At 52.0% G+C, this 26,337-nt stretch overlaps 8 protein-coding genes across 8 annotated transcripts; 5 read left to right on the forward strand and 3 right to left on the reverse strand.

Moving 5' to 3' along the window:
- Positions 1–1,718: 1,718 nt before the first annotated feature.
- Positions 1,719–5,041, forward strand: CMQ_2571 (NAD-specific glutamate dehydrogenase; the record flags this gene model as incomplete). The annotated part of the gene is made up of 3 exons (XM_014316649.1): positions 1,719–1,926; positions 1,998–4,914; positions 5,008–5,041. 3 exons carry the CDS (start codon positions 1,719–1,721, stop codon positions 5,039–5,041), a joined length of 3,159 nt encoding a protein of 1,052 aa, XP_014172124.1.
- A 2,090-nt stretch (positions 5,042–7,131) lies between these two features.
- CMQ_2651 (uracil phosphoribosyltransferase) lies at positions 7,132–7,888 on the forward strand (the record flags this gene model as incomplete). Its single annotated transcript, XM_014316729.1, has 2 exons — positions 7,132–7,311; positions 7,385–7,888. The coding sequence occupies 2 exons, from the start codon at positions 7,132–7,134 to the stop codon at positions 7,886–7,888; spliced, it is 684 nt and encodes a 227-aa protein (XP_014172204.1).
- Positions 7,889–8,114: 226 nt separating this feature from the next.
- On the reverse strand, positions 8,115–11,262 carry CMQ_3042 (DNA replication and repair protein; the record flags this gene model as incomplete). The annotated part of the gene is made up of 2 exons (XM_014317120.1): positions 8,115–11,058; positions 11,147–11,262. The coding sequence occupies 2 exons, from the start codon at positions 11,260–11,262 to the stop codon at positions 8,115–8,117; spliced, it is 3,060 nt and encodes a 1,019-aa protein (XP_014172595.1).
- Positions 11,263–11,895: 633 nt separating this feature from the next.
- On the forward strand, positions 11,896–14,518 carry CMQ_3131 (uncharacterized protein; the record flags this gene model as incomplete). Its single annotated transcript, XM_014317209.1, has 3 exons — positions 11,896–12,340; positions 12,419–12,777; positions 12,830–14,518. The coding sequence occupies 3 exons, from the start codon at positions 11,896–11,898 to the stop codon at positions 14,516–14,518; spliced, it is 2,493 nt and encodes an 830-aa protein (XP_014172684.1).
- Positions 14,519–14,957: 439 nt separating this feature from the next.
- On the reverse strand, positions 14,958–17,394 carry CMQ_2940 (yjef n-terminal domain containing protein; the record flags this gene model as incomplete). The annotated part of the gene is made up of 2 exons (XM_014317018.1): positions 14,958–17,188; positions 17,280–17,394. 2 exons carry the CDS (start codon positions 17,392–17,394, stop codon positions 14,958–14,960), a joined length of 2,346 nt encoding a protein of 781 aa, XP_014172493.1.
- A 301-nt stretch (positions 17,395–17,695) lies between these two features.
- Positions 17,696–20,324, reverse strand: CMQ_2749 (mitochondrial DNA helicase; the record flags this gene model as incomplete). The annotated part of the gene is made up of 3 exons (XM_014316827.1): positions 17,696–18,515; positions 18,581–18,639; positions 18,744–20,324. 3 exons carry the CDS (start codon positions 20,322–20,324, stop codon positions 17,696–17,698), a joined length of 2,460 nt encoding a protein of 819 aa, XP_014172302.1.
- A 1,690-nt stretch (positions 20,325–22,014) lies between these two features.
- Positions 22,015–25,277, forward strand: CMQ_3198 (Na+/H+ antiporter nha1; the record flags this gene model as incomplete). Its single annotated transcript, XM_014317276.1, has 2 exons — positions 22,015–24,210; positions 24,297–25,277. 2 exons carry the CDS (start codon positions 22,015–22,017, stop codon positions 25,275–25,277), a joined length of 3,177 nt encoding a protein of 1,058 aa, XP_014172751.1.
- A 364-nt stretch (positions 25,278–25,641) lies between these two features.
- CMQ_3029 (mitochondrial import receptor subunit tom22) lies at positions 25,642–26,218 on the forward strand (the record flags this gene model as incomplete). The annotated part of the gene is made up of 2 exons (XM_014317107.1): positions 25,642–25,726; positions 25,833–26,218. 2 exons carry the CDS (start codon positions 25,642–25,644, stop codon positions 26,216–26,218), a joined length of 471 nt encoding a protein of 156 aa, XP_014172582.1.
- Positions 26,219–26,337: the final 119 nt, after the last annotated feature.

Below are 26,337 nucleotides of genomic sequence, written 5' to 3' on the forward strand. Positions count from 1 at the left end.
GTACAGCACACCGTATAGATACGAGCTACTCTGTACGCTATTATGCCGAAGGCTCGAAGGGTCTTCTGCCAGGTACCAACGGCGCTTGAGTCCAATCATCGAGTGGGGTAGGTGGGGCATGTGGACCGCTAAGGCACCACCTGAGCTCCAGCCTCAATGACACGCATTTTTCAGAGAAAACCAGCAAGCCACGAGACAAAAAACTGGCTTCTTTGCCGAAGTTAAACGGGAATTTGGAGGATCATGCGGAGCCTGGGTATAGCACACAAAAAACCCGAGCACTTTGTGAATACGAATGGCTGCTGAACCGCTCCCTGGTTCCCGGCAAGCAGACCGGTTGTGCCAATGATATAAATAGCTGCACGCCTGCCACTAGCCGCTGTCTCGTGGGAAGACATACCAACCAGTACGGTGAATTGCCTTCACTTCGTATCTTACCACCCCTTCGATCTCAGAAAATTTGGGCCACCAACTCGATTTTTACCCGGTTCTTACTCATCCATGCACGTGTCGTTGCTGTCATCCCAGTATTGTGAGTCTCTTCTATCTATGTCTTATCTCCTTCTCATCCCATTCTACGCCACAAGGAGTACACTAGTGTCAGCTTCTCCTTATGGCTAAGCTGAGTGAGGCTGTACTCATCCCAACCCCTTATCTCTTCGTAAAAAGACATACTTTGCTTCGCTCCATTGGGCCCATAACCTACAACCAATATTCTGTCCTCATCTATACACACTTTCTCGGTGTTTTTTCAAAACATTTCTAGTTGGCGGATGCTAGGACGAACTTGAAATTGACACTCTTACCGCGGAACCCGGCTAAGAAAACCGCAACGACAAGCAGCATAGAAACAGTAAGCAGACTAGTCTCGCAAGCCTTGAAAAAGGAGGTGTATTGACGCACTCGAGGCAAGGTAGCATCCATTGTTTCGAAGATCTAAGAAATCTAGAGGCAGCGTTGTCCCAGACAAGCTAAGTGGGAGCGCCTATAGCTCCAATCGCAACAGCACCAATCTGGTGCAAAAATACATACGTACTGTGGATGCTGTATGTACTCTTGCTTTGTCCACCACACAGTTGCGAGGGGTGTTGTTTTCAAATCATTATCAGAGACACCGGCCTCAGGCGGTGAGCGATTGTGTGCAAGAATCGTGGGCCACGAATCAGCATCAACGAGGATTTGCTACGACGGGGAAAGTAACAGATACATGCCGAGCCGAGCTACGTTGCTCAGACGTCTTTGACTAGCGTTGCAAGTGCACTGGCTTCCGTTGTCTTAACGATGGAGTCGATGCCGAATAAGCCTCTTCTGATTTTGTGACCGCCATTTGCATCCATCTGACGCCTCTGCATATCGACATAATATCTTACACCAACTGCTGGACTGCGGTATAGATACCGCCTATCACAATACTGCCCAACTCGGAAGATCGAACAGACGGATCGAGTGAATCATCAAGCCAAGGCGTCTGTTTATGTATAGCTGAAGCAACAGTCCTCTTCAACATCGTTACTCCTCTTGTTACCTGCTATCTGCCCCCTTCGTCATCTTATATCTATTGCCACTAGTGTGTTTCTTGCAGCATCAAACACAACTGTCGTTTACTTACCAACCCCATATGGACGTACGCTATCATCAAGATGTTGACACTCGTAACCTCTGACATTGCTAGCAGATTCCCAGACTACGTGGATTCTACCATACCTGAAATCGAGACTATGTCTTCGTCAAGTACAATACCTCCGATCGATTACCTGGCTGGGAAATTGAGGGAGTCCGCTGAACGGCATCCGTCCCCACAGCCGAGCCATATTAGTAGTTCCGGTCTCTCGAAGGCCTATGGCAATGGCCACCGCATTCTTCGATCTGCGACTGTGGGCTATGTCGCCCCTGAGTTTAAGGGAAAGCCACAGCAGATGACGGAGGGTAAGTGCCGCTGTTCAGGCCTTTCCGGCCAAGGAGCGTAACCTCAGTGCTAACAAAAATGCGCTCGGTAGTCAAGGAAGTTATTGGCCGAGGCGGCTGGATCCCGGATGCTCTTGTCGACAAACAGATTGCCTGGTTCTACAACGAGCTCGGAATTGATGATGTCTATTTCCAGCTGGAGCAGGTTGATGTCATTGCCAATCATATCACATCTCTCTATGCCGCCAAAGTAGCCGCGCATGCGCGCGAAGACAAGCGCGAGGAGATTCGCTTAGACATGGAGGCCTACGACCATGCTATCTATATTGACACCAGCGAACCCGGAAAAAGCGCCATCGGTGGACCACGATTTGAAACCAGGCTGGAAACAAAGTACCTTGATGGGTCATACCTCAACAAAACGTTTCGCGTCGAGACCTTCCGCTCGCCTGTCAGCCTGGGCGATTCTGCCTCGCCAAAAACATCCCTGCGGTGCTATTTCGTTTACCAATGCCAGTTCGTCGACCCCACAGCTTCTCCTACCGAGACGCGCCTCGAGGTCATCAGTGACCGCATGTTTCTTGCAAAGGCAACGAAGAACACCAAGCAGATTTACCAAGAGATAATCGAACTGGCAGTAAGCAGAACTGGCCCTGTCATTGAGGTCTTCGACATCGAAGGCTCGCAGGAGAAACGCCTAGTCGTGGCATTTCGTTCCAGAACTGCCCGCGGCATGTTCAGTGCTCTCAGCGACCTTTACCACTACTACGGTGTCACAAGCTCTCGCAAGTACGTAGAGCAATTTTCCAACGGCATTACTGTCATGAGCATTTACCTTCGACCGGCTGTGAACCTCGACAGCGGATTTCCTCCCTTGGAGCAGTCCATCCATCAGATCACCAAGGAAATTTCACTGCTGTACTGCGTCCCCCACAACAAGCTGCACAATCTCTTTGCGTCCGGCGAACTCAGCCTTCAAGAAGCGATCTACGGCCACTGCGTCTGGGTCTTCATCCAACATTTCCTTAATCGGCTGGGATCTGAGTATGCGTCGCTCTCTGAGGCACTAGACGATAGCAACAATGTGCACATGGTACTGCTGTCAAAACTGAAGCGCCGTTTACGAACCGAGACCTTCACACCTGACTACATACTGGATATTGTCTCTTCATATCCGGGTCTCGTCCGAGCTCTCTATGCATCGTTTGCCAATGTGCATCTTGCCGTTGGTGCTGGGTTTGAGCGACAATCAATCGCCCCTACTCCTACAATTGAGGTTCTCTCGGACACGGGACTCAAGCAGAGAATCACAAAGGAGGTTTCAAACGAACACGAGGAAATGGTTATGACTGCGTTTCGCGTCTTCAACAACGCCATCCTGAAAACCAACTACTTCACACCCACAAAGGTGGCCTTGAGCTTCCGTCTCGATCCGTCCTTTTTGCCCGAGTTTGAATATCCGCGGCGGCTCTACGGTATGTTTCTTGTAATCAGCTCTGAATCGCGTGGTTTCCACCTTCGCTTCCGTGATATCGCCCGGGGTGGTATTCGGATTGTCAAGTCCCGCAGCAAGGAGGCCTATAGAATCAATGCTCGCAATCTCTTTGACGAGAACTACGGACTGGCAAGCACCCAACAACGCAAGAATAAGGACATTCCGGAGGGCGGATCCAAAGGCGTCATCCTTTTGGACCCAAAACAACAGGACAAAGGCCGGGAGGCATTTGAGAAGTACATTGACAGCATTCTGGACCTCCTCCTGCCGGCCAAGACACCCGGAATAAAAAATCCAATCGTCGACTTATATGGGAAACAAGAAATTCTTTTCATGGGACCCGATGAGAACACTGCGGATTTGGTTGACTGGGCTACGAAACACGCCCTCGAGCGCGGAGCACCGTTTTGGAAGTCGTTTTTCACGGGCAAGTCACCCACCCTCGGCGGTATTCCACATGACGCGTACGGAATGACAACACTATCCGTGCGTGAGTATGTACAGGGGATCTACCGCAAGCTGAGTCTTGACCCTGCGAACGTCAAGAAGATGCAGACTGGTGGCCCCGATGGAGACTTGGGCAGCAACGAGATTATTCTCAGCGACGAGAAGTACACATCTGTTATAGATGGTTCCGGCGTTCTTGTGGATCCCAATGGTCTGGACAAGCTAGAACTGGTCCGCCTGGCCAAAAGCCGTGCCATGATTTCCCAGTTTGACCAGACCAAGCTATCGAAGGACGGCTTTCGAGTGCTGTGCGACGACACCAACACGATTCTTCCTAGCGGAGAGGTTGTTGCAAACGGCACTGCTTTCCGAAACACGTATCACCTTCGGGATACGGGCATGACCGACATATTTGTGCCCTGTGGTGGTCGTCCGGAGTCGATCGATCTCGTTTCTGTGAACAAGGTCATCAAGGATGGCAGGTCCATCTTCCCATACATTGTCGAGGGTGCAAACTTGTTTATAACACAAGATGCAAAGCTTCATCTGGAGGCTGCCGGCTGCGTTTTGATCAAGGACGCATCGGCAAACAAGGGCGGCGTGACATCTTCGTCTCTTGAGGTTCTTGCCTCTCTTTCCTTTGACGATGACGGCTTCCGTAAGAGCATGTGCCACAATGCCAAAGGCGAAGCTCCGGAGTTTTACAAGGCCTATGTGAAAGAGGTTCAGAACAAGATTTGTGAAAACGCCCGCCTTGAATTCGAGGCCATATGGCGCGAACATGAGCAGACCGGTGTGCCTCGTTCTGTCCTTTCAGATAAGCTGTCCGTGGCCATCACGACTCTGGATGAGGAGCTGCAAAAGTCAGATCTCTGGGAAGACGAGCGTATCCGAAAGAGCGTTCTAAACGACGCACTTCCCCGGCTCTTGCTTGATGAAATCGGCCTGGAAACGATCATGCAGCGTGTGCCAGATGCCTATTTGCGAGCCATCTTTGGCAGTTTCTTGGCCAGTCGGTTTGTGTACGAGTTTGGGTCTTCACCAAGCCAGTTCGCATTTTTTGACTTGTAAGTTAATAGTGTCTTCACTACCTCTTCCCTTCCAGACTGGAGAATTATATGTTATTTTTTCCGAGACATGGTCCTCTGACTCGAAAATAGCATGTCCAAGAGAGTGGCGCAGATCCGAGCTTGAGCACCACGAGCACATGGAATTTAAGCTTCTAACGGAAAATGGTGCCGGGATGAGCAAAAGTGCAACCATGCAACTGTACGGGGGAGTTGTGCCTGGGGATACAAATCGGGTGGCTGATTACGGAGTTGTAGTCCCACAAAGCAGAAGAGTAGAGGTGCAGGCCATGAAGCGATGGGTTTTCTATAAACCGGAGACGTGCCACCAACCACTTATAAACCACTTATAAAAACACTTTATGTGGCCAGCCCATATTATGGTAAAGACCTTGCACTATGTTGTGTGTTGGCTACAAGGCACCGGAAAACGAGATCTCAACATGCGGATTCATACCTAGACAGTACGACAGCTTTTATTTTGTGGCTTTGTGGCGAGCGGTCCGGTGTTAATGAATATGTAGCCTATGCTCGCCTCACTGTGCTTAATGGATTTGAGAGAAACGCTATTAGACGGCCATTATGTTGCCTATACACCTCTAACTTATATACAAGTATAAATGAGTACACGTCAACGAAGGAAACCACCCGACCAATCCAAGCCGTCATGGCAGCAAGAGAGACTAGTTAGCGTGTAGTACCATAACGATAAGGATGGTGACGTCTGCTTGGAGAGCTCGGTAGCCTCTGTCGATACAGTAGTAAAAAAGCCGCAAAAGCCTCTTTCTTCCACGCCTCGCAAGACCTGGCACCCGATCACACCACCTAGAGGAACATGGGCAAGATCCGATAGCGTACCAAGAGCTGAAGTGCCGAAAACTTTGACCATAAAGGCTTCAAGGGAATTGAGGTAAGATAAGATACATAGCTACATAAAAGCAGCTCAAACAACCCAGGGGAGCAAATTCTAGCGAAAAAGAGCCTCCTTCCTGAGATTCATGAGAACAGCGTCAAACCAACAGCTTCATTCCATAAGAACAGCAAGGCGATCCGGTATCTTTGCGTACCTTTGCGGATGAAAGGGAAATGAAGCGAGGGTGCGGTCGGCGCTAGAGCGATGGCTAAGTGCCGTTCAGTGAAAGGCGGAGAGTGAGGATCCATGACGGCGACAGTGGCTATGAACGAATAGCCACTGTTCCGGGAGACTTCAAATTCTCCTGGACAGTGCAAGGTACATGTCGCGGATGAGGGTAGAGAATGACGTGAAGGGGCCACAGAAGCCGTTTGAGAGACTAATATAAAATGTAATCGTCTTCTTCACGGACGTGTACATTTTGCTTGCAGGAACGATATTGATTACGGCATGACTGATGTTATTTGTCCTCGCCGTGAGTCTTTCGAGGCCGACTGAATCAGGGTTTCGTACGCTGGCCTGCCCCCGTCGAAGAGGAATGTCTTACGGTCCTCGGCAAGATATCCCACGACGACGCAGCCGGCGAAATTGGGCCAGATAGAGTCGAAGTCATGGGTGCGCCGACATGGTCGGTGATAGCTTGCAGGCTGAGTCAGATCAACGTGCCAAGGAGGGGGATCAGACGAGGTAGAAAATCGTGTAGAGGTTCATGGCACACCGCGAGATCTCCTTTTGACTTCTGACTTCTGCCATCCTGCAGCTTAAGCTTCTCGACCTCGACCGTGTTCGCTATTGCAAGCGTAGCATTGGGCTCGGATACAGACCGTCTAAGCTGCATGTTTTCAATCATGCCTCGTTGCGGTTCGCGTATGCAGTCGGCGTGACGTACTACGCCTGTCTGTCCTACGTGGAATTGCTATACTTTTGATGATCTCACTTTAGAGGAAGGATACGATGCATAATCTTGTTCGGGGTCCCGAAAGGTTCCTGGTACCAAGTCGGTACAGAGCATCATCAGATGGTGCCGGGTCCTGCATCTCCTCCAAGGCGCTATGAAGTGGTGCCGCGCTTCCAGGCCCACGAAAATGATTAGTCATCGCATGGGAGTGGTACGATAAGATACATCATGACGACGTATCATAGCTCTTATCGCCAGCCCCTCTGCCCGCAGTCCTGGGCTGCCGTACTATGTATCGCGGGCGTGGCAGATGTTTCCTGCTGTACTGCTTATTATCATCACCCCGACTGTATTCCTCTGCCTCTGACTGACGGTCCTGTCGTTCCCATCTGCCTTCATATTCAAGATGGCCGCTGCTCCTAGCAATGTGCATGTTTCTAAACACCCGTGCCTCGCGGCAAAGCTGAGTCTTTTGCGCTCAGAAACGACGTCGGCAAAGGAGGTTCAGTCTCTCGTCCATGAAATCTCCCTCTTTGTAGCCTGTGAGGCTTTATCGCACGCTCTCACCGCAACCCCCGGCCCCAAGGTTTCTTCTCTTTTCCTTTCCCTTTCACGGTGCTACCGGTTTCATTTCTGTCAGGCTGACTCGCGGACCACAGAAAGTCACCAACCTAGGCTTCGAGTACACCACTACTATGGTCCATCCGCAGAAGATATGCCTAGTTCCCATCTTGAGATCTGGCCTCGGGATGGTGGACGCACTGCAAACACTTCTCCCCGAGCCCGTCCCTGTGCATCATCTAGGACTCTATCGCGAGCCGAGCACGCTTGAACCAGTTGAATACTACAACAATTTGCCCAATCACATCGGCGACCAGGACGACCCAGAGTCGGGCAAGCTGGCCATAATTCTCGACCCCGTCATCGCTACAGGCGGCACATGTGCAGCGGCCATCCAGTCGCTACGCGAATGGGGGGTTTCCCGTATCCTCGTGCTTTCTGTGGTAGCCGCTCTCCCTGGTGTACAGAGAGCCGCGGCTGAATGGCCCCAGGGTGTCGAGATCTGGTCGGCCGGCATCGACAATGAGCTTACCGACAAGGGGATGCTCAAGCCCGGTCTCGGTGATATTGGCGACCGACTATTTCTGACTATCGGGAAATGAGATCATGAGGCTCGTTGGGCCACTCGCTGGATCATACCATATTTCTGCACTTGTAGTGCTGAACCCTCGCACAACGGCCTTTATTGTTCGTCTAGAGGCCAATTAACTTAGATTTGGTGGATTGTTGGCCAGCCACTATTGTAGCCTCTAGGTTATTTATATTTTGTTTGCATTGCATCCTACTTGCCACCGTTGGCGTCAATGTTGATGTTACTGCCGCCTTGTTTCATCCATGAACAAATCGCTCCTCGTCGAGCCGCGTACCTTCTTTCCACGACGCTTCGACCCATGCTGTACTCACGATCCGTGGTTGTCTCGTCCTCGAGCTCATCAGACGTCTAATCTCTGCTGCCAACTCGCCTCCATCGGCGCCACCATCTTCATCCACATCATTGCCATCGCGGCAGAGAACAATGATATGCGTCAAGGCTGCATCCTCCAAGCTGTTTGCCACTCTGCCTCCACCAAAGAGCACGTAATTCTTTAGCTGCAGCAGGTTTATTGCCGGCGCTGCACCCGTAGTTGCAAAATATACAGAGCAACACCTAAATGTGAGTCCTTTCAGTTGTCCCAAATCGTGGCCATGTTCTTCGAGCTGGTCAAGGAACACGTCTTTCTTTAACAATGCGTCGGCATCGTTGCTACTGACATGCATTCCATCCAAGATGCCCCTCAGTTCGTCGACTCCGATATCTCGGGCAAAACTATCGCCAAATGCATCCGTCTGCCGTTTGGCTTTCATTTCTGCAGCTTTAGTGGCATGGAAGAGGTGGCTTGTCTCAAAAGGTAGCAGAAACCCCCCTCCGCTCTGAGACAGACAGTCAAAAAGCCACTGCGGCTTCACGATAACCACGTCACCTGCCCGGATGAGAGACGCCACCTTGACGACCTTTTTATCCGCCACGATGATCATTCCCGATGCTGCATTCGGTTGTTGGCATAGGCGGCCTCCGTGGTCTTTGATTAGCGCTTCTATCTGGGCCTTGCTCTTCTTCAGTGGCCTGGCCGCTTCCGAGAGAACACAGAACTCCATGCCAGAAAACGTGTTGCTGGTGGATGCCGCGGCAGGCTTAGACGCTTTTGTGGCTTCGGCATCCTGGCCCTGCTGCCGGCTCTGTCCTGCCACGACCAAGTCGAGCCTGCTTTTCTTGCTTGGTCGCCGCTGCCGTCGGTTCTCGATCTCCATTTCCTTCCTCTCCTTTGTCACTTCATCTGCGTGAGCCCGCAGCAGCCGAAACTGGTCTGTGTCAAGAGCTGTGTCCCAGGCCCGGTCGAGGCGTAGCCGGCGGAAACGAGGGAATCGCAACGTCTCCCTCACGGCAAAGGTGTCTGACGGCGAGACGCTGGATGCCTTCACAGATAGCACCACGGAGTCTCTGGGCCTGATCCAAACATCTGGCTTTTCGGCCTGGCCAGCCTCGTCGCCGGCGAGCTCGATATAATCGCGTGGCGGGTTGGAACTGTCCCACTCGATCCATTTACCTTCGGTCAGGTGCCGAATCTCTGCGTAATCTTCAGCTTTGAACCCACCGCCTACTTTGAAGAAGCTCAGGCATTTTTCCGGATTCGCGCCAGAGTCTATCTGATTTTGGCTTACGCGCAGTCCGCACAGGAAGCTAGATAGCATCCCCCCTCTGCGCCCCGAACCAAAGAAGCCCCCAATCACGACACAGTCGAGGGACTCCCCGAATTCAGTCATATACTCCGGCTTGACCTTGATCCAGTCGTCGTTGCGACTATTGAGCCGGTACATCGACCGCGGATTTTTCAATACAAGCCCCTCCGAAGAGTCGGCCACAATCTGCCGGAGCATGGGCTGAACCGTGCCTGGATCTGTTGTAGCCAGGTGTGAGTGAACTTCCAAGCGCCGCGGAACGCCAATGACCGCCTTCTCCAGAGCCCGGTGCCGATCCCGTAGGGTATAGCGGGTCAGCAGTTGATCGTTGAGATACAGGATATCAAAGACGCGGAACAACGGCCTTGGGGCCATCAAGTCGTGCGGATTGTTCTGTGCTCCGAGAGCCGCAGTTTTGAGAGTACCAAAGGCCACCATTTTGTCCAATTTTGGGTCCCATGTGATCATCTCTCCATCCAGAATCAGATTACGAACCCCTTCGGTAAAAGCCAGGCGCAAGTGCTGTGTAAGGGCCGCCTTCTTGTCCCCGAAGCCGTGTCCGTAGAGGTCAGTGTAATCTTTGGCCTTTCGAGACCAAAAACAGAAGCGTCTTCCACCAGGCAACGTATGATCCTCCATCATGTGCACCTGCATGCGTTCGCCGTCAAGCTTTTCCTCGATCCAGAACTCCCGGTCATCCTCGGTTGACCCTAGCTTTTCGACCATCTTCTGGAAGGAAGCCGGCATCTGGAACTGGGCCAGCTGTGGCTGGAAACATTGCATGAGAGCCACACCAGCCTCGTCCTGTTCCAAGCGCACCTGCAGGTCGCAAAGCTCCCAGCACACGCGTCGGAGGCTGGAAGAGACGTTAAAGAGAGCCTCGCCATCTGGATGCCAGAGATTGAGAATTGTCCGTTCGCTGGCACCGATCCTCATCTGCTTTAAGATGATGCGGATGAGCCAGGCCAGCTCCTCTGGATTCATATGCTGATAGAATACCTCAAAGATTGACAGCTGTTCAATCTCGCCGCTGCAGTCGGCAAGCTTGTCTAGCAGGACATTCACCTGGCCAATCCGCAAATCACTAACTTCGGTTCGCAGCGGCCGCTTCGCCAGGACCTCATAGCAGCGCCCTGCAAAATCTCCAGCCAAGCTGCTAGCCGCAGCACAAACTGGCAGCTTCCAGTGTAGGAGGTTGTATCCGTCTTCGGAGTTCTTATCGATCTTCATGAGCTTCACAAGCAGCTTTCCAATCGTATTCTCCTTCAGACCATATACACTGCGGTCACGGTCTTTGTCTGGTAATATGAGGCGCAGGACAGGATAGAAATCATCTCCGACCTCCGACCGCCAGCGGGACATGAAGCGCATGATAACACCTCGACGCTGCTCGTGGGGGGAAATTCGAGAGGAGCCACGGCCATGGCCTTGCTTGGCACGTGGCGGTCCTCGAGAGGCGGGCTGCGCCTTGATCTCCGCGAGGGGGTTAAGGAGGTTATGAAACAACGCGGAGAAGGGCAGGGTGACAGAGTGGTTGTGTGGGCGGTTTGGATACCTGGATATAGCAACGTTTTAGTAGAAAGCGAGGAGCAGGTAAGAAGAACAGGAGAGTGCAGCCTAGCTGAAGGGGGGCAAGAGCTAACCTCTCGTCGAGGGCACCAGAGTCGAGGCCAGGTCCATAGCTGTATTGCAGTGTATCCTCTGTTCTTGCATCTTTATCTAGCGAACTAGACCTTAATGGTGCTGTGTCTTGCTCCATCTCCGCGTTCGAGGTCCGATGTCTATGGTGGAGACGAAGTGACTTAATGCGTTCTGTACATATTGTATGTACCTTGCAGGCTAGATAAGAAAATACCGGGTGTCTCGCAGATCCGGCCCCACTCTATTGCGACCTGCTCTTGTTTCGTCGTCTTCGACTTCTTCTTACTAATAGACTTAGTGACGGAATGATAGAAGTAGCGATACGGGCACATGTGCCGAATGCGATCACTGAATATAGGGCGAATGGAGGCTCCACATTCCTGTGATATCATTACACTCGCTTTCAGCTCGAATAGAGTATTAGTGCGGCCGCAAACCTGTGTCGTCATCACGTTTCGTGCGATCTGCATACCTCCCTTGTTTCTCTCTGCTCTCTACTATGTATATGTTGTACGGAGTACGGAGTACATAACGCAGAATTAGACGTTAAGCCATGCAATGGGCCAAATACTATGACGTATTGCAATCAGCAAGTCTGCAAAGTATATAAAGGTCCAGCAACGGACCTTTGTCGCAGGGAATCAGTTACAAATAACACACTTATCACTGCCATCCATCACATGTGGAAATAATCGATTGAGAGTTATAAGTCGCCTTACAGTAACACAGTAGTTAGTTGGCTACTACAACCATGTCGTCACGCCAGGTTAATCGGCCGACAAACATCAAGCAGCGGGATGAGGATATTGGTCGGAAACTTCAGCTTTATGGAATCGCCAACGCCTTTGGGCTTGGAAAATTGCCATCAAATGATCAGATTGACACTACCTTAAACAGCCTTCTTTCTTCCAAAGCACTCTCAAGTCCTTCGGGGAAACTTTCTCCTGAGGGCCGAGCCTTGGTGGCCGAATTTCGAGACGTTGTCAGCCAGGCGAAGTACCTGGTTCTATCAAAGAACCAGGGAAATCTACTTCAGGACTTCATCTGGCAGACTAGCAACCATGACTACAAGAGCATACAGGCGCCTGGCTCTTCCGTCGACAAGGCAGTGGCAAAGACTGATGGCGACCAGGCTCTTCAGGGCCTCAAAACGGTCGGAAACTTGGTCATCACCAACGGGCAATTTCGCAAGCTGTGTAAGTTGGAAAGCTATGTGCTGTTTTTTTTTTAAATTGTATGAGCGTAGAAGCTTACTGAATGGGCTGATGGTGTAGTGAAAGATGCTTCTATCATCATTAGAGACATGGCTGCCGATGGAGCTACTAAGTTCACTTCCAAGGTTAGACCGGGAGAAGATGATTTGGCGCAAATCGATGCGCCTGCCGCGGACAACACCTGGCATGAAGCGCCGAATTTCTCCAAGGAGAACATGAGGAGCCGTGCACAGGCCGTCTATAAGAAGAAGAACAACTCCGTCGATGTCCCCGTTGGTGATACTACGGATGCGCCTGCCGCCGATGGGGTCGACCAGGTGGTGGAAAATAAGACTTCCAACTACCGCAGTCGTGGCAGGGATTACCTTAGTACCAAAATTCCCCAAGAGCGTAGGGACCAAGTCGTTTGGCGCCTAAAAGTAAGAACCTATCCGTCCCGCTCGGCGATCGCTCATACTAAAAGATGTGAAGAAAATGGTCATCGAGTGTCAACAGCACCCAGACTATCAGCAGGCAGTCCAAACACTGCTCGACCTCGCCGAAAAATACCAGGGCCACGCCCAAACAACGGCTTCAAGCTCTGCGTCAACTGTTCAGGGCGCCAGATCAGCATTGGCCAAGGCGGAGGCCGACTTGAAAACCCTCATAGAGAGGTTCGCCAATGGAACTTCGACTAACGGTCTCTGGGATTCCATCGGCGCCATCTATGATGCAGCCAAAATAGACCCCGAATTGAAGGGGTGGTTCAGGGCACTCGATCAATACATTCGGCGCTGCCTTCAGGAGAAGGGGTACATCTTGGAGGAGAGCTCGACAAGTGACTGGGACAAAATATATGATCATGGGAAATATCTCCTCAGGGGCAAATACAACTCCCAGACAAACCGTGTTCTCGACGAGGTCAAATTCGTCGGTGAGCAATTCGATAAGGACCCTCAAAACAAGGCATTTGGCGAGTCTGTGAGAAGACTGCTTATCGACCTGGGCAACGATGAGAACGGGAAGCCAAAGTTCAAGCCCCATCTTGTGAAGGACCTCACAAATGTCATCATCCCGACCGCCCTGGAGAACATCTCGTACATTCCAATTCCGCGAATTGAGTACTCCGACCCTCAGATTGATGCCGTCATCGAGAACCTCGTGTTTGAGAGCGACAATTTCATGCCGAACATGGTACATATTTTCAACAGCAACAACATGTCCTGGGGCCGCAAGATGACAAAGGTCGGCAAGAACAAGCACACTGTACAGGTGAAGGTAGCTGGCATTCAGACAGACCTCCGTAACGTCAGCTACTATGTGAAGCGAAAGCAGGGGTTTCCTTCACTCACGGACATTGGAATATTCAGCGTCTTGATGGCCGGACATGGCTTCAGCTTTCAACTGGGCCTGAGCACGGCTGATGCTGTCGACGCACAGCATTTCTTCAAGGTAGACAGCGTACACGTCGACATTGACTACCTGAAAATCAAGCTGCACAAGTCCCGTCACAAGATGCTGTTCAATCTCTTCAAGCCTCTTCTGATGAGGATTTTGCGGCCGACGTTGCAGAAGGTCCTAGAGAAGGCTATCAGAGACAACTTTCACAAGTTTGATGCGGCCCTTTACGATATCAAAAAGGATGCCGATCGGGTTGGCAAGGCAGCAGAGGGTGATCCCGACAGCCCGACTCCGAACTCATATAGCCGTTTTTACCAAGCCGCCCAAAAGCGGTTCACCGACAACAAGCAGCAGAAGAAGAAGGCTGCAGCCGGGAAGAAATCGGACCAAAAGATGAATTATGCCTTCACCAAGGAGGACAGCATTTTCCCCAACATCCAGCTGCCTGGCGGTTTCAGCTCCAAGGCGACCGAATTTAGAGATATGGCCCGGCAAGGCGAGGCATGGCACAGCCCTGTCTTCGCTCTCGGGTCGGCGTCTAGAAGCAAGGACATTCCTGCAGCTCCTAAGGTTGAAAGGAAAGCCATCGCCACGTCGGCGGGCAGCACGGGCAATAATGCAGCCTATGGCATCAATGACACGGACTTCGCCGAAATCAGTCCGAATGCTACAGCGTCTACGGCGGCTGGCACAGTGTCCGACGCGGCTGACACTGCCTCCACCGCGGCCTCCAAGATGGGTGGCACAGCGCCCTCCGCGACCAGACAGTTTTATCAGTGATGCGAGTGATGCGAGTGATGCGAGCAGTAGTGGCTTCAGACAGGTGTACTTGTGGCTACTGCCGGTTGGACTAGTCAATGATTTCATTCCGAGGGTTTCCTGAATATGATACCCGCTGTATTCTATCTATTTCAAGCTGTAACCCCTTCTCTCTTTTTAGATTATGTTTTTCTTTTAATTACTTGCACTTCTAGGTATGTGTAACTATTAAAGTAACTCGTTAATCGTGTGCAATACTATCATAAATTCTGTGCCAAACGGACGAGCAAGCCACATTTGCAGACGGGATATCAGCAAAGCAAAAGCGTTTCGTGAAGAAAACACAACATATCCGTCCAGTTGGGCAAGACACCGGCAATATGAGGCTCGTAAGACAGCCATATCCCCGACCAGGCGTAAACTATCAAATGACATTAACCCATTGCACTCTCCCGCCAGTCTAATCAAGCTCTCTGCCGGATGCATCCCCGAAATACTTCATCCCGAGCAGCCACTTGTCATCAAAATCAATACCGCGCCGGATCTTTGTCCCAGCCTTTTTCCAAGCTGCCACCCCCAGGCCAATGTCGGCAATAAACAGCCTCCAGTCTAGAGCTGGATCATCCAGAACGGCCGGCTCGGTCAATGTACCGTCCTCTGCCTCTCCTGCCGACACAGCCTCGAGGAGGCCGCGCTTGGGAGCGCCCATAGCTATGACATATCGTGGACGAACGTAAAGCCGAGTACCGTCGATGATACTGACCTTGCCCGACGTAGGATCGATGCCAGTGGGCACGTCTACAGCCAGAACAAACGCCTCGTTGCGATTTGCCCATTTGATCAGCTCGTAGACTGTCGCTTGGTCTCCCGTACGCAATTCATCAAAGGATATGGCCAGGCCAAGAAGAGCATCAACAATCAGCGCGACGGCAGGTGGCCTTGCAACCACTGCACTACGCGGAGTGTCGACTGTCAGCGTAGGTATAGTTGCCTTCCGCAGGTATTCAAACAGCTCGCTCTTTGTATATATGCGACCGCCAAAGTTCCGATATAGTCGTATTTGCTGCCGAAAGTCTTCAAGCAGCTCGCGTTCCCCTCGCTCAATACCCACCACACAGACAAGAACATTGATGCCTCTGTTCCGCAAATGCCGTGCGCCTGCCACTGCTCGTATCCCTGACTTATTATTGCCCGACAGCACAACGACAGTCGCCGGTGAGCTGCTGGCAGAGGATTGCACGGCTGTTTTGCTGCCGACTGCAGTTGCACCGGTGCGGATCTTGATGGCTGGGTCGGCGAGTGCAATCAGTGTAGCCTCGGCTATTCCCCGGCCGGCGTTCTCTGCCATCATATCTTCCGTGAGCCCCATCTCATTGTGAGCAATGTTTTCCAGATTGAGCATCTGCAATGCCGACACCGTTTCCAGCCGACGTTTCGATGGAAGCAGGTATAAGCCCCGCGGACAGGTCGAAGCCGGAAAAGATGTCTGAGCTTGTGACCTCTCGGAGTAGACAGATCCATGTTGCACACGTGCGCTTGTGGCATGCGGCCGCGCTGGGCCTTGTCCGGCCGTGCTGGCGCTTGCCTTTCGGGACTGCGACCGCCTCATGTTTGGTGCCTTGCTTTCGTCCCGACGTGAACTCTGCCGGCTCTCAAACTCTCGTCCGCTCGACCTTCCCCCCCCACCACTGGCACCCTTTCCAGCGCCAACGTCATCAGCCTCGCTATTCCAGAAGTCATGTGAGACGGCCTGAGGCTCTCTGACGATGGATTTTGGCGTCAAAGATGCCGCTGTTGGCGGCACGTCTAATACATTCTCCGAATAGTGCAGATTTTTACCACTGGCCGTGCCCGGCTTTGGAAGCGGTCGACGATTGTGTGTGACGAGGCGGTCGGCAACGGCAACCTCGTCTTCCCGGCGCATCTGGTCGAACAGCGTCCGCTTGTCGAACTTCGCCAGACCGCCTTCAAAGTCGAAATCACCCATCTCCTGCACATCGGTGACATCTTCAGAGGCCCACCCATTTTCCTGGCTAGGCTGCTGTCGTCGTCTCTGGCCGCCCTTCTTCAGTGCGTTGAATGGCTGGAACGAGGCAGTGTCCTGTAGCATAGGAGTTTCCCTCCAGCCTTTACCTCTGCCTGCTTGAAATTTCTGTCGTTCCACAGGAGCGCGAATAGTCTCGCCCGAGTGGTCCGCCCTGGACATGCGTGGTTGCCGCGGTCGCCTGCGTGCCTTTTGTGAGTCTTCAGGTTGCACCGCATGGGGGTTTGTCGTCGTAGTGTCCAATTCGCCAGTAGCATTCAGAGGGCTGATGGCTACCCTAGAATCATCTGCCTGGAACGGGCCGCTATCAGCAGCCGGTGCTTTCACAGAAAGGCCCCGAATGGATGCGTCCTGTACCGCCGCCCGGGAGAATTGTGGATGGTTTGTCCCAGTACTCCCAGTACTCGCAGCCTGCCGAGTCTTGCTGGACGGCCGACCACAACTTCCTGGGCCCGAATCGGGCCGCACGGTGCCAAATTTAAACGAGAGAATGGCTGGGTCATCGTATACCGGCGGTGTAGATGTCTGTTGGTCGGAAGCGGGTGCGGGTGGTTTAGCTGGGTCCTTGCTCGCGTCGAAGATTTCAACAATGTTGGCCGGGTTGACGACGACTTGAGGCCTCCACGAGTGAGTGTCAAGGGACCAAACTGTTCGACTATCAGCAGCTAGAGCATCGTAAGAAGTCCTCTATAAACACATAGATACAGGCAACGGGCAGAGACACTTCCCCCAACATACCGTTACTTAAAGTTAAGCTCTGGCCGGCCTCAACACCGGTAACAGAACCATGAAGTCGTTCTGGCGGATCTCGCAACTCAACTATGACGACCATCCGCAGAAATTCGCTCGCCATGGTTGCACAGACTCGAGATTTACGCCCGGAGGCAGAATTGCTGTTGGCCGGTTCGCTTGTGACGCTTACAGTGCAGGGGTGACTTTACATAGGATTGTATGTCGTATATTTATATATTCTATTTTGGTTGCGACCGTAAGGGCTTATCGATTAGAACAGTGTCAAATATGTCCATAAACCAATCAAAAGCACTGTACCGCCAACATCCATTATATGAATCGTATCACCCAGCCTTCAAACCTGTTGTGTACCAGCTTATCAATATATTGAATTTATGCTCTGGTATATGGCCCCTCGGCCCTTACTGCGGCTTCAACCATCGACGTGCAAACGAGTTGGTCGTAGATTCCGGCTCGAGCACAGTGCTGCGGGTGAACGCAAGAATGGATGAGCTGCCACCAATGCTCTTCAAAGCGCTTTCTGCGCTGTACAGCTTGCTGTAAAAAGAAACTACCCGAGGGTGGGCCATGACCTTGTGCTTCTCAAACCTCAACACTTGTAGTCCGTCCTTTGACGTGGCACGACTTAGAGCCACGTACGCCTGGCCCCTTTCAAAAACACGGCCTAGATCCACCTTGACGCGTTCTAATGTCTGACCCTGGGCTTTATGGATAGAAAGAGCCCACGCCAAGATGAGCGGTAGCTGATGGCGTGACGCCTGGACCTCTCCCGTTGGTAGCTCTACTTTCCACTCCTCTTGACGAACGAGAATACCGCGTTGTGTCCCGTCCACGGCGTGGAACCGAACATAAGGAAACACCGGCGAGCCAGATCCATTGTCCCCGTCATTCAGATACTGATTGAGCATACTGGCTCTTTTTTTAATGACAGGGTCCGTCGTCCACTCGAAGTTGTCACCGACTTGCTCGAACTCGCTTTCTGTCATGAACTTGACGACCGTCCCAACGGATCCGTTGACCAGTGTCTCGTCCATATTCTTGATGAGCATTACCTGTGCACCCTCCCGGAGTACCAAAGACTTGGGCGCCATCATATTCTGTAACAGCTTTTCTCGCTTGTCCTGCTCGCCAGAGTCGAGTGCGTCATATCGGCGTGGCTTTCCCTTCAGGGCATGAAGACGTCTCTCATTGGAGCTGTCTACCTCGGCTCTCGTAGGGAACCTGGAGCGATAGGTCAGCAATTTTGCGCCTCATTCGAGGGTACGCAACATATAGGGGCAACACACAATTCTGTGACCTCAAGCTCATCGTCGATCTGAACAGGCCTGGACAGCGACTTGAAAATCTGTACAGTCTTGTCACTTATTTGTCCAAGGCGCATTTCGTTCAGCATATTTGCAAATTCTTCAGGAGCGGGTTTCTCGTTAGCCAGTATCCAGACGCACAAACCGTGCGTTGTTTTGATAACGCACCTGGGTCCTTTTGCCGGAAAACTTCACTGAGGCCAATTGTGTGATCAATCGAGGTGTTCCACGTTGATGCCTCAAAGGCAAACTTCACATCCCTCTTTTCGCGGTCTGGAACAGGCGGCAACTGGAAAAAATCACCCGTGAGAACAAGCTGAATGCCGCCCCATGGCCGGCCGTTATTTCGAATAGTACGTCCGATACTCGATAGCTTGTCGAACAAGTCGCCATCCACCATAGAGATCTCGTCGATGACGAGAATTTTAGTTTTGAGCCAGCGTGCTTTGGCTTTTGGATTGCGGCGAATCTTTCTCACGAGAGTCTGAACATCTTCCTTGCCCAGTCCGATTCCTGCAAAACTGTGTAGGGTCATGCCTCCGATATTGCACGCAGCTAGGCCTGTTGAAGCGGTGACTCCTAACCGTTCTGGTTCTTTCGCGAACCTTTTCCGCAAGTCACGAATAATTGCTCTCATAAGAACCGACTTTCCTGTCCCTGCTGGGCCGGTGAAAAAAACACTCGCATTCTTGTGGCACACCAAATTTTTGACATGCTGTTGCTCGGTGCTAAGGCTGATTGCCGCCGGTGTGGTGGGCTTGCGATGCGGTTTAGCTGTCCCACCAGGCGGGCCAAGAGAGCTGTCTTCACGAGCACCCGGTGCAGCTTCTCCTATCGCTTGTTTTTTTGTATTGTCCTTCAACTGCTTCTTTTGAGCTTTCACGGCACTTGTAGTAGCATCCCATAAGAACGCGTCTGTTTGCTTCACAGCCGGTGTTGTAGGCAATTGAGATATTCCAGCTTCACTGACTGCAGTGCGTTCGTTCTCAGCCTTGGACCAGTGCTTGGGCATGGTGCGTTTCTTGGCGGCTGGCAGTGGGAAGGGACGAGTAGAGTCGTTCGACGCACTGCGTTTGGCTAAAAGCGCAGTCGCGCTGGCCGACCGTGAGAGAGGCGGAAGATGGTGAGACGGAGACGAGGGCAGCCAGCTAAGGCTGGAATGCACAATGGCCTGCTGACTTCCAGATAAGCTCTCTGCCTGCTTCTCCTCGCTTTTCAGGACCTGAGGGGCGGGGAGAGCACTTGGAGACTTGAAGTCCAGGCCAAGATTTTCATCATCGGTAAAATCATCTGGGTCGATACCGTAGGCGAGTAAGTCACTCTCCTCTACTTGTTGTACCTTGGCATTGCTTGCTTGTGGCTGGTCGGAAGCAAGTGAGTTGTCCAGGAAAGAGTCGGGCGTATTGCAGAGAGTCACGACGCTGCTGCTACGTTTCGCAGAAGCCATGTTGTCGCCAGTGGAGATATTCGGGGAACGTGCATTGAGAGCACTGGTAGAGAATTGAGGGCGAGATATCGCCGTATTAGACGCAGGAAGTCGTCGGAAAGTTGAGACACCCGTCGTGGTCACGGGCGTCGTATCCTTGCAGAAGCTGGTGATGCTTTCATGGCGGGGGCTACTGGACGGACGCAAAACCTGCTCGACCTTTGTCTTCTGCACCAGCCGAGTTGCAGATGATGCGGCGGGGTTTTGAGCCGCGTACGTCTTGTTCGCCCTGCCCAGCATTGGCTCTGTCGAACAAACCGGCTGGTTGTCTCTGCAAAGGAAGCTGATAGTAGCGGGAGAGACAACAGCCGATCGCCTTGCTGTAGCTTTTGCAGTGCGAAGCGACAGTGTCCCGTGTGTGACTCTTTTCATACAGACAGCGAAATGCGAGGCGGGCTTTAGTAATTTAGTTTGCTGTGTTGGCCGTCTGTTGCTAGGTGCGTAGAGTCTGAAGAGAAGGTGCCTCAACACGTCGCGTCTTTTCCACATAGTGATAAGGTCACGTGTGAGTTATAGCACTGTGCACGTGCATTTTCGTGTATCTTACCGACTTATTGCCAAAACTAACGCGGTGTGGTCTCAAGAGCATTCGCTAATATGCTACACGGTTGCATGATTATGTGTTTGCAGTCAAAAGACCCTTGCTCTTTTCCAGGTGCATTTGTGTGGTCCGGTCTCGGGAGAGAGCCGGGCAAGCCTTCTTCCAATACTATGTAGCTTGCAGGTAGTGGTGCGGAACCAGCCCAACCAGCTGTACTTTACATAAAATCACAGGCTGTCAATATTTGTACGCATGTTAGGCAAAGCGGTGCCAAGACCCCAAAACGGGGCTTATGCACGAGCAAGCATCAGCGCCTACAAATTGTCGTGAGTGGCGGGACAACAAGTTTGCAATGGCCCCGCCCTGCTGGAGAGCCTTTGACTGTAAATTTGCTATCAGAGTCAAAATACTAGTACATATGTTTACCTAGATTTTTGCTCGTATTTTGGCTGCTTGGCAATTGCTCGGCGTTGCTCGTCCGGGTCTTGGCCAGCATTATGCTGACTCGCACCCAATATATCCTCACTTGTAAGCGCGTCTGTATTTTATTCTCAATGTCCTATGCAACTTGGGTAGAGTAACTACGGACTAAGGCGAACTCGATCTGCTACGTACTCACTCGTATTATGTATGCCTCTCATTTTTTTTGAAGGCTGGCTGTCGCGTGGCGGTGCGCGAACGGCCGTGCATTCCGGGCCCCGTGGTGGCAACTTCGTTCCGCACTAAGCACCTTGTAGAGCCATTATGTAAGGACCTTCTCCGGCAAGTTTGGCACTAGCGAGCTGATAAAAAGAAATGTATGTACAGAGTATACATAGTTTGAAGGGATAATACTTCGTGCTGCACATAGCTATTGTCTTTGCTATCTCTTTCTAACTACACGCATATTATCAGCCGTCTGTTTCGTTTTCTTTCCCTTCCCCCACTCTACATATATTCCTGCCATAGTGTCATCAGCCACTCCTCTGCTGTATCCCATCGCCGGATACACAAAAGTCAGTATATGCCTTTCTCCCTTCTCTTACACAGGCTATAGCGCCTCTGGCCAACTTTGTCCTTCGGCGTCTTTTGCCGAACGACCCTCCCGGTCTCCACTACTTCGCCAGCCGCAGACCCATTGCTGAGTGCCTCAATCGCGTCACGTACACGGGACCGAGCCGATTGATTGGAACCCTGACAGCCGACTTCGCGATCCGATTGTCCGGTCTGGCCGGTTGACGGCCCAACTTACCTCCTCCATTGCCTCGGCGCCTTCCGGAATAGCTATCTTCTTCTGTCTAGCAACGATATCTCAACGCCCGGCACTCCTTGATCCCGTCAGGTTTGACTTCCTTTGTGGTACCTACGTCTGTCTCCTCATCACGGCACCACGCATGTCAAACCTCCGTCATGGCGTGGGATCACCTTTCTATTACCAGGCCTCACCTGGTTTACATCATTCTAGGAGGTTTTACCTCCCTGTTCATGCTCTGCTCCTCCATCATCAAGGAGCGCATGTATATCGGTGAGGCTACTGTCGCAACCATATGCGGCCTAATTTTCGGGCCTCATGCCGCGAATCTCATCAACCCTCAGTCCTGGGGCAGTGTTGATATTGTTACCATCGAGTTCTCGCGCATAGTTCTTGTCGTCCAATGCTTCGCTGTTGGCGTTGAATTACCAAAGTTTTACATGGAACGCCATTGGAAGTCTGTTGTCTTCCTGCTTTTGCCCGTTATGGCTTTTGGCTGGCTTGTGACCTCCCTTTTTGTCTGGTGGATGGTTCCACCACTCAATTGGCTTGAGAGCCTTGTCATTGCCGCCTGTGTCACTGCCACCGACCCTGTTCTTGCTTCGTCCGTTGTTGGAAAGGGCAAGTTTGCCAAGAGAGTTCCCAAGCATCTGCGGGATCTTCTCTCTGCCGAGTCTGGCTGTAATGATGGCATGGCTTTCCCCTTCATTTATCTTTCGCTCTATCTCATCCAGGACAAGCAAAGCGCTAGATTAGTCAGCTTCCACTGGATCGTGTACACCATCCTTTACGAATGCATTTTCGGGGCTTTCTACGGATTCATGATAGGCTACATCGCTCGCCATGGAATCAAATTCGCCGAACGCCACGACCTTATCGATCGAGAGAGCTTTCTTGTATTCTACTTTGTCCTTGCTCTGTTTTGCGCTGGATCTGGTAGCATCCTCGGAATGGACGACCTTCTTGTTGGCTTCTCTGCTGGCGTCGGGTTTTCCAACGATGGCTGGTTCGGCCACAATACCGAGGAATCGCATGTATCCAATGTCATCGACTTGTTGCTCAACCTGACTTATTTTGTGTACCTGGGCACCATCATACCCTGGGAGATGTTTAATGACACCGCAATCGGTCTTTCTGCGTGGCGGCTTACCATCATTGCCATCTTTGTCATTCTTTTCCGCCGCATCCCCATTATGATGGTACTCAAGCCGCTGATACCTGATATCAAGACATGGCGGGAGGCTCTATTCGCTGGCCATTTTGGCCCTATCGGTGTCGGTGCCATATTTGTTGCTATTATGGCTAGGGCAGAACTGGAATCCGACAATCCAGTCCCTCTATCGGAGCTACCCTCTCCAGACGCAGACCATTACACGCTGTTGACATTGGTTTGGCCCATAGTATCGTTTCTGGTCGTTGCATCAATAATCATCCATGGCTCGTCTGTTGCTGTCTTCACCCTCGGTAAGCGAATCAATACCCTCACGATTACCATGTCCTACACCACCGCCCCGGAAGATGGGCCGTCTTGGATGAACCGCTTGCCTCGAATTTCGTCGCAGTCACGGTCTCAAGCTCGGACCATGTCCGATACCGATTTTGATGACCTCAAACCTGAGGTTCCTCCGGGAGCTCTGTTGCCTGTCGCCATGCCGGGCCAGTTCCTGCGTCGCTTGAAAGAAGAGGAAGTCTCAAGCAGACAGGGAAGCCGAGCGTCTTCTCTCGTCAGCCGCCGTCGGAGAAAGAGGTGGGATGATGGAATTGGACCTGGTGGCCCCATCAGCCAATCCGCTATCTATCCCCAACGACGGAACCAGGGCCACCAGCCAACAACGTCGCAGGGCGACGTCGCATCAGATCAAAATGCACGGCCTCATAGGCGTGAGGAGGCTCTCCTGACCTCTGAACCCGCATCTCCTACGGGCCCGGATGCCGCCACCCAAGACGGCAGCGCTCTCGAGGAGAATGAGAGGCAGGAACATAGTCATTTGTCTGATGATGCGGAAAGTTCATCGTCACCGACGGCTCGGCCAAAACTTGAGGTGTACGACGAGGGCGACAACATAATTGTGGAAACCGAACAAGGCGATGTCATAGCGGTTGAGCCCGTCTCTCCTGGAAACGATGACCAAGACGAAAATGGCAAACTTGACCTTGAAAAGCTACAAGAGAAGCTGAACTCGCACACTCTAAAATCGGAAGCCTCAACAGACGCAGGAATCTCTGGTTGGACTTACGATGCCTTGAAAACCCGATTTGGTAATTGGAAAAACGAAGAGATCGAAAAGCGCAAAGAAAGGCAGAAAGAGCCACGAAAACACGAGCTTGCGCGAGCTTATCAGTTTGGAAATACCGTAAGATCTTCCCCGTAACACCCTCTTCGGTGCAGCCCTATATTCGCTGTATGTGATTGATGAAGACTAACGCTTACTGCTCGCAGATTATCGTCGAGGATGAGGATGGTGAAGTTGTCAAGAAATACGAACTGCCTTCTCAGAAGAACGAGAAGGATACCAATACTGGCGTAAGCCAGAGTCTGAAGTATATGGGCATGGGCAACTTGATAAAGGCCAGCGAGAAAATTAAGGAGCACGATGGAGACAACGATGCAGAGAGAGATATCCCTGCTGATGCGACGCCCATAACGCGAGTGGCAAGCAGGCCAGCTGGTATGTCCGGTTGGATTGGTTTTACCCGAGCAACACCAGGCGAACCATCGACTCAGAGGCAACGGAAGAAGAGTGTAGCTGCGGAGCAAGAGGAAGAGGATGATCGACACATCCGATTCACAATCGGGGGAGTTGGCAAGCGCATGACGAAAGATGGGTTTATCAACGAAATGCAAAAGCTGGACCAAAACACCAGACAGGAGGTCATCGATAAGTCGAGTGCATCTCACACTGTCAAGACGCTGGCCAAGCAAAATTCTGCAGCTTCTGGTCTCGGCGTGCCTAGCTCGCAAGACAGGGCGAAAGCAGTTCCAGCCATCGATGAAGCCACAGCAAAGACCAGGGGTCATGACAGGCGAGAAGTGGGCGCTGGTAGACACTCGAGCAGCGATGCCGAGTCTAGTCGCCAGTCATCCAGCTCTCAACTTGCGACGCCTATCGAGCCTAGGCGTGGACGGAAAGGGAATCCCGGTTCTCATACCAATGTCGGCTCATCGACTCTTGACGATGCTGAAACTGGCGTGGAAAGGCGTCGCCGTTTGGCGGTATTACGAAGTGTCGCTGACGGCAGCGATGGTAACGACAAACGTGACGAATCTAGGGAAACGCCGGCTGAAAAACGTCGCCGAGAGGCCGCCCTTGGAATGTCTAATCAGCTAGGCGAAGACAGTGACGATGACGATACTCCTAGAGTGCCCCCTACTCGTCGCGGTATTCGCTTTGCCGACACGCCAAGAAAGTTGCAGGGCTGAGGTTGCAAAGTACTTTCTATAGCAGGGGATGGTTTTGTCGGAGATTCTCCCTACGAAGTGTGTGTCTTTAGAGGATAATGATAATAGAGCGGCGATCAGGGTCAAGACTGATTGCCGTCAACGGCTTTGTATTTACGAACAAAATATCTGCGAATTCTGATTGACACCAAGTACGAGCTGTAGTGCACCGCGGGTCACGTGGCCTCGCAAAAGTTTTTTCTTCCCTCTACTTACGATAACTGGGGTGCGATCGGAACTTGGTTCTTTCCAAGTACTGATCACCGCAAATAACACGTCGAAGGAACAGGCCCTGTGCAGAATAAAGATCACACAAACCGCGCCAGTGCATTACAAACAAGTCAAGATGGTCCAATTAGTAGAAGTGGAGGATGAGCATTTCCAGCAGCAGCAGCCGGGGCCGGAGGAGGAAGATGATTTCACAGATACGGGTGAGTTTGGGACTCCCATAAACGCGCCTTATACGTTTCGTACCCTTCCGGGCCGTTGGCTCTGAACGTCTCTCCGGAAGACTGCTGATACATGGCCTTTGGACAGACTCGGAAATCTCGACAGATTCAGATTTCGATCCAAGCCGCGAGACTTTTGCAGACCGGCTCTTCGCTCTACGTGATATTGTCCCCCCCACAGCACGAGGATGGTTTTACGGTAAATACCAGTTTGGGAACCACATTGTTCGAACAAGCATTAGCTTTCTCGGCCGCGCCGCTTGGACCATCTCTGTGAGCGCTCTACTGGTTGGTATTCCCTTCGCTCTGTCTTGGGCCGAGGAGCAAAACATCGTTGCCATGGAGCAGGAACAGCGCATGAGAGAGATGGGAAGCGAACTGTTGACGGCAGGTGCTGGCGAAAAGCGTGAGGGCGACACCGCAACCCAAGTGGGCGCAGCATTGGGAGGCACCGGGGCAAGACCGGCGTTGTAGATGAGCAGCGAGTGGCTTTTCAGGCGGCCGTGAAACGCAAGCGAAGGCGTGCGGGTGGATGAAAGGAAAGGATGGCACTCCACAACAAGGGCGAGATCAGATCTTAAGTGCTAAAGAAG

The sequence above is a fragment of the Grosmannia clavigera genome (genome assembly GCF_000143105.1).
Source record: "Grosmannia clavigera kw1407 unplaced genomic scaffold GCSC_144, whole genome shotgun sequence".
Lineage (NCBI taxonomy): Eukaryota > Fungi > Ascomycota > Sordariomycetes > Ophiostomatales > Ophiostomataceae > Leptographium > Leptographium clavigerum.